We start from the raw sequence: 12402 nt of genomic DNA, 5'->3' as shown, positions 1-12402 counted from the left end.
CAAAATATTATTTTCATGTATAAAGTTTGGCTACAAATTTTTATTAGTTTCATCTACAAAGTTTAGTTATAAATTTGATTGTAGTTATTGACTACAACTCTACTCAATATATTTTCTGCAGAGGTAAATCTTTGCCTACTCTGCAAGAGAATAGCAAGTTACGAAATCTATCTCAGTTTTTATTTGATGTGAATTTTGAAAAATCTATCATTAGATTATATTTTCTTTTTATATTCTTTGTGCTTGAAATATTTATAAAAGATTAAAAAAATTAATAGTTATATCATCAATCAAATGTTTAAATTTCAAGTTTTTGTAATTTAAAATTATGCATAAAAATAAGTTTATGAATCGAACAGTAAATATCATCTGATTGGCACGAAATTTAACATATGTTTTAAGGATATTGTGAGGACACTAATCGGACTTATCCGCTTTGGGGAGCCAGTCCCTCACGGTTTAATCTCAAGCGGCGTGGAGAACGATACCTGGAGCAAGGGCTGACCTTGGAACTCGGCAGGCCGTCCCACATCGACAAGAGATCCCTCCCACATGTGGTTTATAAGCGTCTGGCGCGACCACATGTGTACCACATGTGTAGTAGTGGTACACATGTGGTCGCGCCAGACGCTTATAAACCACATGTGGGAGGGATCTCTTGTCGATGTGGGACGGCCTGCCGAGTTCCAAGGTCAGCCCTTGCTCCAGGTATCGTTCTCCACGCCGCTTGAGATTAAACCGTGAGGGACTGGCTCCCCAAAGCGGATAAGTCCGATTAGTGTCCTCACATATATAATTAATATGCAATTCGACAATTAAATATTCAAAATTTGTAGCCATATTAATTTTTTAGTGGAAGTTGTATCCAATGACTACAACTGAATTTGTAGGTAAACTTTATCCTATTTTCATGACATGAATTTTGACTTGAGTCCCTAAATTATAAAAGGTTCTTCTTCTTTGTCTTTAATTATTGAAGATATTACATAATTTGTCCTTTAGTTTAAAAAATATTTCTTTTCATCCCTCAACTATATATTCTTTTTTAAATATTCTTTTTCCACCCCCTAAACTATTGGAAAAATTTTAACCATAAATTTAAAATATTGTATTTATTATTTATATAAGATCACACTGTTTGACTCTGTTTTTTTAGTCTAAAATATGATTAGTAATATACGAAATGAAATACATATAAGTTTCATTCTGTTTAATTTTTTTTATTAAAAAGCATTAAATATATGACACAGAAGACAAGAATAAAATAAACATAAGTAGGAGAATATACGTACGGATATATTATGATTTAAAAGAAAATTTAATATTAAGAAATGATTATATAAGTTAAATTATTTCTTTTATTATATTCTAATTTAATAGGATAATAGTGTGTGTAACACGTAAACAAATAAAGGAGATCGTTTTTAATATATTCTTTCAATCACTTACTTAGAAAAAAGAAAAAACATAAAGTAGATAATGGGTGTGTGTAACAAAGTAAAAAAGGAGATTATGTTTAATATATTTCTTCATTCACTTACTTAGTAAATTTTTTTTTATCTATTGTTACATATTACTATAGTTAATTTAAAATGATTTTATTGTTTATTTATTTAAAATATAATCATTCAAATTGTAGAAAAAACTTAACAAATAAAAAGATTATAATAAAAATGCAAATTTCTAACATAAATTGTAAAACATGAGACTAAAAATATTGATTTTGATAGTTTTGTTGTCCTATATATTGACACACCCTAACAAAATGCATGGTTGATAACTCTATTAAAATATAGTTAAGTTGAAGTCTTTTTGTATAAGTAATACATAAAAATTTTAATACATATTTTACACTTTAAATTAGAAAACATGTATTTTTAAAAGTATTTTATTTATATGATAAATGATATTTTGTAAAATATGAATATACGTGTAACATATAGTATAAATTCTATAGAACACGTATTTTACTAATTTTGTTATCAAATTATTAAAATTCTCTTGTGTAAATCACTTGCTTCAAAAAGGGAGCCTAAAGCAATCAATGATAAAGAAAATATAACTAAAAAGTTTATTTTTGTTGAAAAAGCAAATACAATTTAAAGTGCAACTTTTTAAAGTGCTTGACACCAGTAATTGAAGGGGGAAAGATAACATTTTCTTATTTTTATTTCTTTGGGTTTTTGTTTTCTTGATTATATGATCAAATAACAGTATAGATTGAACTATTGAAGAGCCAAGACCAAGAGATGGCGTTTCCAAGCTAATAAAAGCTGAAAGTCAAGCCAGCCAAACATTGAATTTTTATTTTATTATTTTTTTAAGAATGAGCCAACTCAATATAACTATGACATATACATTGTTGGTAGACACAAATGTAGCTATCTATTTTATTTAATTTCTTGCTTAATATTGTCCTTTAATTTTGGAAAAAGAAAAAAAGAATTGCACAGAATTATTTTTCTCTTCATTCTCGTTGATGTCACTTCAAACTAAAGAGAGAGCATTTAGCCAAGACAGGGAAGGGGCTTGCCTACATGGAAAGTGTCCCATATGCTTCAAAAATTGGCATTTGACAGCCTTATTGTTTGTTACGGTTTGTACTGGATGGAAACATAGTACATGTAATATTGGGAGTTGCGATATGAGTAACCCTAGTAAGCGACATTGGAATAATGTGGATCCTTAATAAGATACTTGAAAGGTAACACAAACTTGTTACTATGTTTCAAGAGCAAATATGGAACTATATATAGCTTTATATTGGCTTAGACTTATAGCAAATTTGATATTGACAGAACTATAAGAAACAGTACTACTGAGTTTGTATTTATTTTGGGTTGTATAACAGTGAGTTGGGTCTCTCAATTACACAAAAAAAATGGCATTTTCAATTACAGAATCTGAATAAGTTGCAATTGCTGAACCTGACAAGGAGATTATTTGGTTTCAAAGTTGTTGGCTATAAATATTTGAAACTCTTCACTCACCAACAGCATAACAAGTGGTGCAGGTCGCATCATGTGCAAAGCATGAACATAGATTAAGCGTGTAGATCATAAGAATAGCAGTGATTATTGAAGTTTTGAACAGCCTGGAAGCAAGACAAGTGGAATCGAAGTATGAGGAGCAAGTGCAACATAGGAGAAAGAAAATATTAGGAACCATTGATTCTAAGTATAAATAGGGGACTCATTTTTTAAGAAGAGGACTTGACTCTCCTATCACAAGACAACCAAAATCTAGCAAATATGTTCAACAAAAACAGTCACTATTGAGAAAGTAAGCTAGCAAAGGAGTGAGTTTTTGTTGGTGCAAATACAATAAAAATCATAAGAGAAATATAAAAATTACAATAAAAATTATTCTGAAGATCTCAACACAATTGGATTGAGACGTGAGTATATCTCGCTATGTTTAAGGAGATTCAAGCCTTCATAGTTGGCAACGCCTAAAACCAATGTAGCAAATCTTCTCTTGACTTTTCTTCTCTAGGATACTGTTAGGTTCTAAGTACTTAGGAACTAATGTATTAGAACTCTAATATAAGTACTTAAGAACTAATGTATTAGAACTCTAATATGTATTGTTGGTAAATCATGATCAAAACATGTGTCTAGTTATGTTTTAGACTTGCTCAAAGTATGTGTCTTTAATGTAAAGTTGGAATCAAATTGCTGCAAAAGTTACTGTGCAATTCTGTCTGTCTCGATCGATCGAGAATTAGACTCGACCGATCGAAAGTCATGCAGATTGTTTTTTTTTTCTGCAAAATTTTCAACTCAGCCCTAAGTCCATATGACGTGTAGGGTTTTATGTTTTGCCCTAAATATAAAAGGCAAACCCTAGTCACGTATTTCAGGTTGCTCATATTGCTGTTTGTGTGAATTTCTTGTAAGATCTAAGAGGTGCTTGCCTTCACACAAGCTTGGGATTATCAAAGAGATTTCTTCGAGAACTTGATGATCGTTCAGTTGCTGCCATAAGAGTTCAAAGATACACAAGCGGGAGTGCTTGTGCTTGTACTTGTTGGAGAATCCAAGAAAGAAGGAGTCCGTGGTTTCGAAGCTTACACGTGGTCGTGTCAGTAAGTTTTTACTGGTGGATAGTAATAGGATGTTAGTGGTCTAAGTCGCTATTGTACAACTTCGATTCTTTCATAGTGGATTCATGTTTACCTTGAGGATAGCTAGGTTAAATCCTCTCCAAATTTTTTACCGATTTAGTTTTTCTGGATCATCATATCATTGTGTTCTTTATATTTCCGCTGCCTTGCATGATATGATTGTTTTGTGTTAACTTAGATCTGAATAATAAACCTAAGTATTCACTTGGTTGCTTCTCAAAAAAAAAAAAAAGTATTCACTTGGTTAATTAATTAGATTAAACAATCTAGTTTTATAGGGGTCTAAAAAACCCACTGATACAACAACTCAATGATGTTGTTTGGCTCAAACGGATTCAGCACAAACTGTTTAACCCCAAGCTCGTCAAAATAACACATCTGCTTAGCTAAAATCTATCTAATGCTATGTGTATGAGTGTGTGTGTGTGTGTGTAGGAATGATGCAAATAGTCTTATTTATAGACTTTTAGGACTTACTCAAGATTAATCGCATTATAACCTATTTATTCACATAAAGTTTATACCTATTATGTCAAGGTTGGACTTTCTAAAATAAATTGGAAATTACGGAATTAGAATGCAAAAACACGAACTCGATCCCCATATGCCTATTACGTACGGTATTAATTTATCAAAGTAATGATTCAATATTAAAATACTCCAATAATTGCTCCAATTAACATTATTACGTTGAGAAGACATGTAGAGTTTGATATTTTGATGGGTCAATTGAATAAATTTGACGCATGTACAATTATTGAGGGCGTTTCCAATATTTGAGTACCCTTTAGATGCCCTAATTAAGCCTTTATTATAACTTCCCTCATATGTTTAGCTCAAGTTAATAGTGCAGAACATTTATGCTAATGATGTATATAACTTTTGTCGTAGTAACCATAATAAAACTGTAGGAAAACCATGGGCATTTCCCTTGCTAGCTTTCGGTGGACCATGCAAATCCGTGTGTTTGTGTGTGGCTGAGCTTAATTTTCTGCTGTTCACATTCAATAGATTTGTACTGTTCTCTTTTTCCGAAAAATAAAAAATAAAAACTAGGTATATTATAAGTATAAATTTTTCTATTACTCCAATTTGTTACAAACTGATGTAACTTTCCATAGTGAGTCAAATCTAATTACTTGCTATACGAATAATTTCAGGGAAACAGATCCGATTAGTTTGATAATTCAGTAATCATGTTAGTCTGTGTAATAATGTGTATGTAGTACCCACACATTTGTCATTGTCCATGCTTTTATACAATTAACTTGTCGGTATAATTTATTGTCCTTTTCATAATCAATTTGTTTTTTTTTACGTACAACTTTTTTTGTTTTCTTCTTTTCTTAAATTCACAAAATCTTATCCACTAAGCGTGAAATGCAAGATTCACCATCCAAAAGAAAGAGATTGAATTTGACTTAAATCGCCGGTAGTAGATACCTCTAATTATTCTACTAAACAAACAATTTTTTGTGGTGGACAATCAGAGATGATAGGCCATCATAGGTCCCAGAAAAATTGTCATATTGCTAATGATGTGATTAATTGAGAGAGATCCCCACAACTTTCTCCATCATTATCTCATTTACAAAACTTTTTTTCTTTTTTACTTTTTCTATTTTTTGGTAGCTAGGAAGCTCATATTTTACAATTTGAACATACATAAATAAATGCACTGCACTGTGCTTCTTGGATTAAAAGTTTAGAACATATCAAATTGCTTTAAGTAAAATTTTATCAAATTTTCAAATATTTCTTTGAGTAAAATTGCTAATGATGTGATTAATTGAGAGAGATCCCCACAACTTTCTCTATCATTATAGCTCATTTACAAAACTTTTTTTCCTTTTCATTTTTCTATTTTTGGTAGCTAGGAAGCTCATTTTACAATTTGAACATACATAAATAAATGCACTGTGCTGTGCTTCTTGGATTAAAAGTTTAGAACATATCAAATTTGCTTTAAGTAAAGTTTTATCAACTTTTCAAATATTTCTTGCACTCATAAACTGGGTAATTTTGCATTGTACTAATGAATTGCTTTACGTTTAGCTTTTGGTGTTCCATTAGCAATGTGAGGCCAACCACTCAACTTCATGACACTAAGGTGGAAAAGAAAAGAAATTTCCAAAAAATAAAATAAAAATAAAAAACCCCGAGAACTCATTCAAACATCTATATCAGTATTTCACTGGGGCATATATATAATAAATAAATAAAATTCCAAGAATGAGCAAGAAAATTTATTAATAAAACAACATATATAATTAGGGAAAATGATTTTTGTATTATAAATTGGATTATTATTTCTGAGGTAAAGAATGAATCTCTCACATGAGAAACTACAAAGATGATAAACTCAAGCCTATATGCTAAATCACAAATCTAAAGCCCCCCAAAAGAATCTCATAAACACAATTCAAGAAATCAATAAATAACTCAAACAGATACATGAAGAAGATTGTGCAGAACCGAACATAAACTAGGCTTTTTTCAGCAACTAAAAATAAAGAATGAAGGAAGAGTCTTGCATTGATGCGTAAGAATTCAGACGAAGATTTCTGAAAGCATGAGTACGTGTTCTGCGCCTTGGTTGAGCAAGCCTCTCAGTCAGTCTTGTAAGCACAGCAGCGTATTCCCCCAAGAGCTCCGCCATGATCACCATCATCATCATCTTCTTGCTCCTCTTTTTCTTTCTGTGTTTCTTTCTTTATGTGAAAGCACTGCTAAGAATCAGAGATTGCTTGCTAGCTTGAACTTTCAAAGTCGTAAACAATGACTTTATGTACCTCTCTAGCTGTAGTAGTAGTTGTATGTTATAAGTTGAAAGTGGTGGCAAAAATGAAGCCAAATTTATAAGCTTGTAGTGGGTGGATAGGCCAAGACTATCTGGTGCTATCTAAAATTCAATATGGGTTAGGTACATTTATAATCATCATAGATAGAGACTGTTTTCAAGTTGTGTAATTTTTTGGTCAGTTTACGCGTAAAGGGTAATCATTAAGGTTAAAATTAACCACATGCTTAGTTTTGCTAAGACGTTTTTTGTTTCTGTATGAATTGTGCATTCACGTTTTTTACTTTTTCCTTGGTTGATTATGGAGTGACTTGAAAGTATGCCTTTTTTTTTTTTTTTTTTTCTTTTCTTTTCTTTTCTTTTCTGAAATAATGGGATGCTTTGGCATTATCAGACAGTTAAGCTAACTCTTTAGGTCACATGAGAATGACATGTGAACTACCCTACCATGTTTTCCTAGGTATATTACTGCGTTGAGAATTTAATAAAGTGAATATTTTATAAGATAACAGTACCTTTAGACTTAATTACTCTGCACTTTCCTCTTTTGAACGAGTGCAAGTATAAATAACAATACAATTCACGTGTGAATTGTGGAATGTGATTCAGGTTTGTGTTGGCAGATTAAACTTACTCTTTCATCTGCGCGAAGAGCCAAGAAGACTTACTTAACAGTAATATTTTTGTAATTTATTAAGTATTTTATAGGGTAAAGTAAAAGAACCCTGCACTTTCTTCCATTAATTCCACTCATTGGAAAAAGAACTAGCGGAGTATGAATAAAGATACAATTCACCTGTCAAATATATATGGAATGTGATTCAGGTGTGTATGTTAGTGAAGAGAAAGAATATAGACACAACTTTTATACCACAATTTTTGCCACAATGTGATTCAAGTGTGTTAGTGAAGAGAAAGAATATGGACACAACTTTTATACTACAATTTTTGCCACAATTTTAATGTAAGTAATTGTGAGTGATAGATTTATATGAATGTGATATAAAACCACCCAATTACAATTGAATACATCAAAATTATGGCACAAAATTAAGTTATGGTCTTTAAAGAACTCGTTAGCAAAACTTAATTACTCTCTTGTTTGAAGAGGCGTATATATAGGGACTTACTTAATAGTAATCTTTTAAAAATTATTATTTAATGTTTTGTTAGAGGAATTTGTAGTTTCTCATTGGCTAATGCAATAGCTCTACTTCAATCCCTAATAAGATTGGTGTTCTGGTGACTTCCATCTCGATGAAAGAAAATGGTAAAATATATCAAATTTGAGTTGCATGAATGTAATTGTGTTAGGATTGAATTTGGGTTATAAGCTACTTAAATACAATAAAGTTATGATCTGAATCGATGATCTTTTACTAATATATTTTACAACAAAACTGTTTTTAAATGAAATTTATGTCATGGGATAGTAAACATATGGGGCTTCAAAATGGACACAAATTTAACCAAATTTGAGAGTTAGATATGGCCATTTGAAATGTGCACAACTATATTAATTTCTCTAAGAGTCCACACGAGCCTCGCTTAGTTGAAATTGCGGCAAAGAGTAAACCAACTTTTGAACTCTTCACAACTTAACCTAATGATTTCTTATATATTAAACCAACCCATGTTGCACAAATTGAGAGCAAAGAGGTTGTCATATTTACCTAAAAAGCTAACTTTCTTGAGCCTAAAAAATAATGAAACTCTCACTTGAGTGTTCTATTTACATGTTCCTTCTAGAGTTCCTCCCAAACCATAGAAGTTGTTAACTCTTACCAATGAGTTCACTTATGCAAGAAGTTTTATAGAAGGATTTCAAAGTTCTGGAATCACTGCGGTAGGAGGCAAAAAAAGTCATGTGCTGAGGTTACCGACAAAGTTTAGGACTACAAAGGTTTTGTGAGTACACACATATTGTAATTGTTTATTTTAGTAGAATTTTCCTATGGGGTTAATTATCCAAAGTGGTTTTTCTTTTAAAGAGTTTTTCAATAGTTTAATCCACTTTATCATCAAATGTTTTTATTTTTTTTAATAAATATTTCTTTATTAGTATTGGATTTTGGTGACACTGGGATTGTACAATCTATCAAATGGTTAATGATGGAATTAATTAAAAATTAATCAAGCTATTCATTAATTTACTACTTAGGTTTTTGGGGTCTAAATCAAGAAATACTCTAATAGAGGAAACATTTCTAATAGTAAAACGAGGTCATCCTTCATTACACCAAATAAACACTATGGCACTGCTTTTATTTGTGTCAGTGATTAGGGTGAGTTCAAACCTTATGGGTGACAACGTAACATTGATTTGATTTTAGGACTCTTACTCTCTTCCTCCTGAAATCACTCATTTTTTGGATGCATATGAGATTAGTCTATGACTCAACTCACATGAAGAAACACATGTAACCCCCTTACCAGGCCCACAAGCATAAGTTTACAACAGAAAAATAAACTATTATATTTACACTAATTAGTAGTCTTTATAACTAGTCAAGCCCTCTATAAACTTCGTCATTTTTCAACAGAGATGATATTTCATGAAACAGTCTCATAAAATCACCTCTCATATCATATATGAGTTTAATCTCACACATAAACTATCTCATATGACAATTTTTTCTTAGGGCTTTTAAAGAATATTCCTATGCACTTTCCTCAAACCAGCCCTATGGTTTATCGTCTCAAACAAATGCTTAACTTACAAGTCTTATTAATCGGCTTTGGTCAAAGTTACGTTCATAATTGTTATGTTATCCTTATCTAGTAAGGTCATAAAGAAGAACACGTGCAAGTTGAATTTTTCACTTTTCAGTTAAAATTTGGCAATGATAGTTTTTCAGGTATATTATGACAAAGAAAACTCAAACCTCCTCTAATTTCTATATGGATTTTTTCTGAAGATGTACATACCATGTTCATTGAATCAACCTATAATTAATAAGATATGGCAAAGCTATTTGGCTTTTTTGGATTTGAATATTGTAAATTGATTGTCCATCATGAACAAAGATAACCTCAGGATGATTAAATTTGGCTCCATTGCATGTGCTGAATGTGAGGCCTGGGTTCCAGTAACCAGTTGGAGAGACCCCAATGAAAAAGGGTCACAAATAACTTGGTTTTGTATCAACCTAACATGCTTGACTTGTGAGCCTGCTATTTGTTACACGCATGACCCATGAATAGTTTGAGACTGTACACGCATGTTTATGCTGACCCAAACTTAAGAGTTACGTTCAAAGAAGGAGAAAAGACTTACTGTTCAATTCTGATCAAACATATATGTAGGATTTGGAAAAAAGAGCCATCACTATGTTCCGTTTAGAACAAGGAATAAAAGAGTCAAAAAATCAAAATGCTTGAAAAAGCAGTACTTATTTACAAATGACAAGAAGTCATCAGAAGGAATTGAATCTAGTGAAAACCTTTTTCCATGCTTTCCAGCTTAGAGACCGGACCATAGTAAAAGCCAAATAACGCTTGGAGTCTCTTAAAGGATCCGAAGATGGTGGTTCTAATTCTTCTGATGTAATGTTGTCTTCTGGGTTCCAAAAACGAGCTTCTTTTCTCTTGCCCTTTATGTTTGCTAGTACATCATACTTGTTACAAATTCCCCACACAGTCACCTTTTGTTGATAATAATCCACTTTTACTGAGTATATTCCTGCCCATCAACAAGTTTCATAGAAATTAGATGTTAGAAAATTTGGTAAAATGATTGAATTCACTCTATTTTATCAATTTAAACTTTTAGGATAAGTAAACATTCATAATATTAAATGGTTCTTATTAGTTCATCAAAACTTATCTCATCTACAAAATTTTGTCTACATGCTTATTTCAATTTTTTTGCTCTTTTGGGACTAAAAAACAAAAGGTCTAGTCTCTTTTTATCTATTCAATCGTCTCTTCCACATCTTTTTCGTTTTGTATGCACGAGTCACAGTGGGTGTGTATGCAATGATGGTGTCAGTAAAGTGATGAAGGCCCAAAATCGTGAAGGTCAGAGGCCTTATGATGGAGGCCTAATTTTCTCTGGTGGAACTTACTCGACGAATGGCTAAATGCATTCATGGATCGACTTTACAGAAATCGCATGGATTGGTTTTTGCCAATGACAAAGACTGACAATACATGTAAAAAATGGTTATCTAATGTATTGTCAGTCTTTGTCATTGGCAAAAACCAATCCATGCGATTTCTGTAAAGTCCATGAATGCATTTGAGCACGTTTTGTTGTGTCAGTGTGTTTTATTGTATGCGTGTTGTGGATATATTCAATTGCGTTTAGGAAGTGGTCCAATCACAGTAGCATTCATTAGGTGAATGCTATTTGCTATTATCCTAACTCAATGGACCAGCAAGAGACATTGTAACTCAACAAAGAGGTAAATATTACATGCCTATGGATTGTAACACAAAACACAGGTATGTATTACATGCCTAAAGAGACATTGTAACACAACACATACAAAAGGACTACTATAGGGGAGGAACACCCAACCAGGGATAGAAGAAATGGACGGCAAGATTGTGAGCAAGAAAATTCTTAAATCTAGGAGCAGGAGTAGCCACCCTAAGGATTGAACATGTTTATATCAAAAATCTTCATGTCTGATTTCTTGGAAAAAAAAAAAATATATATATATATATATATATATATATATATATATATATATATTGGGCTGGTCCAGCCAAGAGAGAGGATGGATTTGGGGCTAAAATTAAATGCACTGTGTATCTTTCATGGCCTTGGGCTTGAGCCCATATAGAAATCATGCACATGCTCAGGCCCAGGCCCATTTCCCACCCCAGTCCAAGTCTGTCTTATATGTAGGTTGACCAACACTTCAATAAAACAGTATATGCTATACTTAATTAATACAACTATCACCTAGATTTGTTGGGATGAGGAGGTATACCATGCATGAGTCCTCCCTCTTACATTGGGTGGACTCCATTTGTGAGGTCCACCCCATATAAGAGGAATGACTCATGTATCAAATAAATAGTATATTTTTCTTGTTAAAATAGACAAGGTGTTCTAATTATGAGACAAAAATTGATATGACACATGAATTTATATTGTTCCAAACGAAATACATGATCAACATGAAATATAATTAATCTTATTGTCTCACGTAGAAGTGTAGGAATTTAATCCTCTAAATTTACCTTTGAGATGAGATAAGGTCTTCTTCACTTTCTTCTCACACCCATATGAATACAGAGGCACCATCATCTCCACATATTGCGCTTCCACATTCTTGCAAGCTGGAACAATTTGCATGTCAGCCATTATTCAAAACTCCCAAGTTACCATGCAAATACTTGCTATTGTTCTTGATAATATTGTGCAGTTGCTTCTCAACTATAAGTTGGTATCGTTATATATATATATATATATATATATCTCTCTCTCTCTCAGATTTGTAAGGTCTTATATAGAATGTATATA

At 32.0% G+C, this 12402-nt stretch overlaps 1 protein-coding gene across 1 annotated transcript; it reads right to left on the bottom strand.

Moving 5' to 3' along the window:
* Positions 1-10280: 10280 nt before the first annotated feature.
* LOC142621164 (copper transport protein ATX1) lies at positions 10281-12351 on the bottom strand. Its single transcript, XM_075794481.1, has 2 exons — positions 12120-12351; positions 10281-10608 (listed from the first exon to the last, which is right to left on the bottom strand). Exons 1-2 carry the CDS (start codon positions 12241-12243, stop codon positions 10343-10345), a joined length of 390 nt encoding a protein of 129 aa, XP_075650596.1. The 5' UTR covers positions 12244-12351; the 3' UTR covers positions 10281-10342.
* Between the last annotated feature and the right edge of the window lie 51 nt (positions 12352-12402).

Source organism: Castanea sativa, chromosome 12 (genome assembly GCF_040712315.1).
Source record: "Castanea sativa cultivar Marrone di Chiusa Pesio chromosome 12, ASM4071231v1".
Lineage (NCBI taxonomy): Eukaryota > Viridiplantae > Streptophyta > Magnoliopsida > Fagales > Fagaceae > Castanea > Castanea sativa.
The sequence above is the reverse complement of the archived record's forward strand: the minus strand, read 5'-3'. Positions and strand labels throughout refer to the sequence as shown.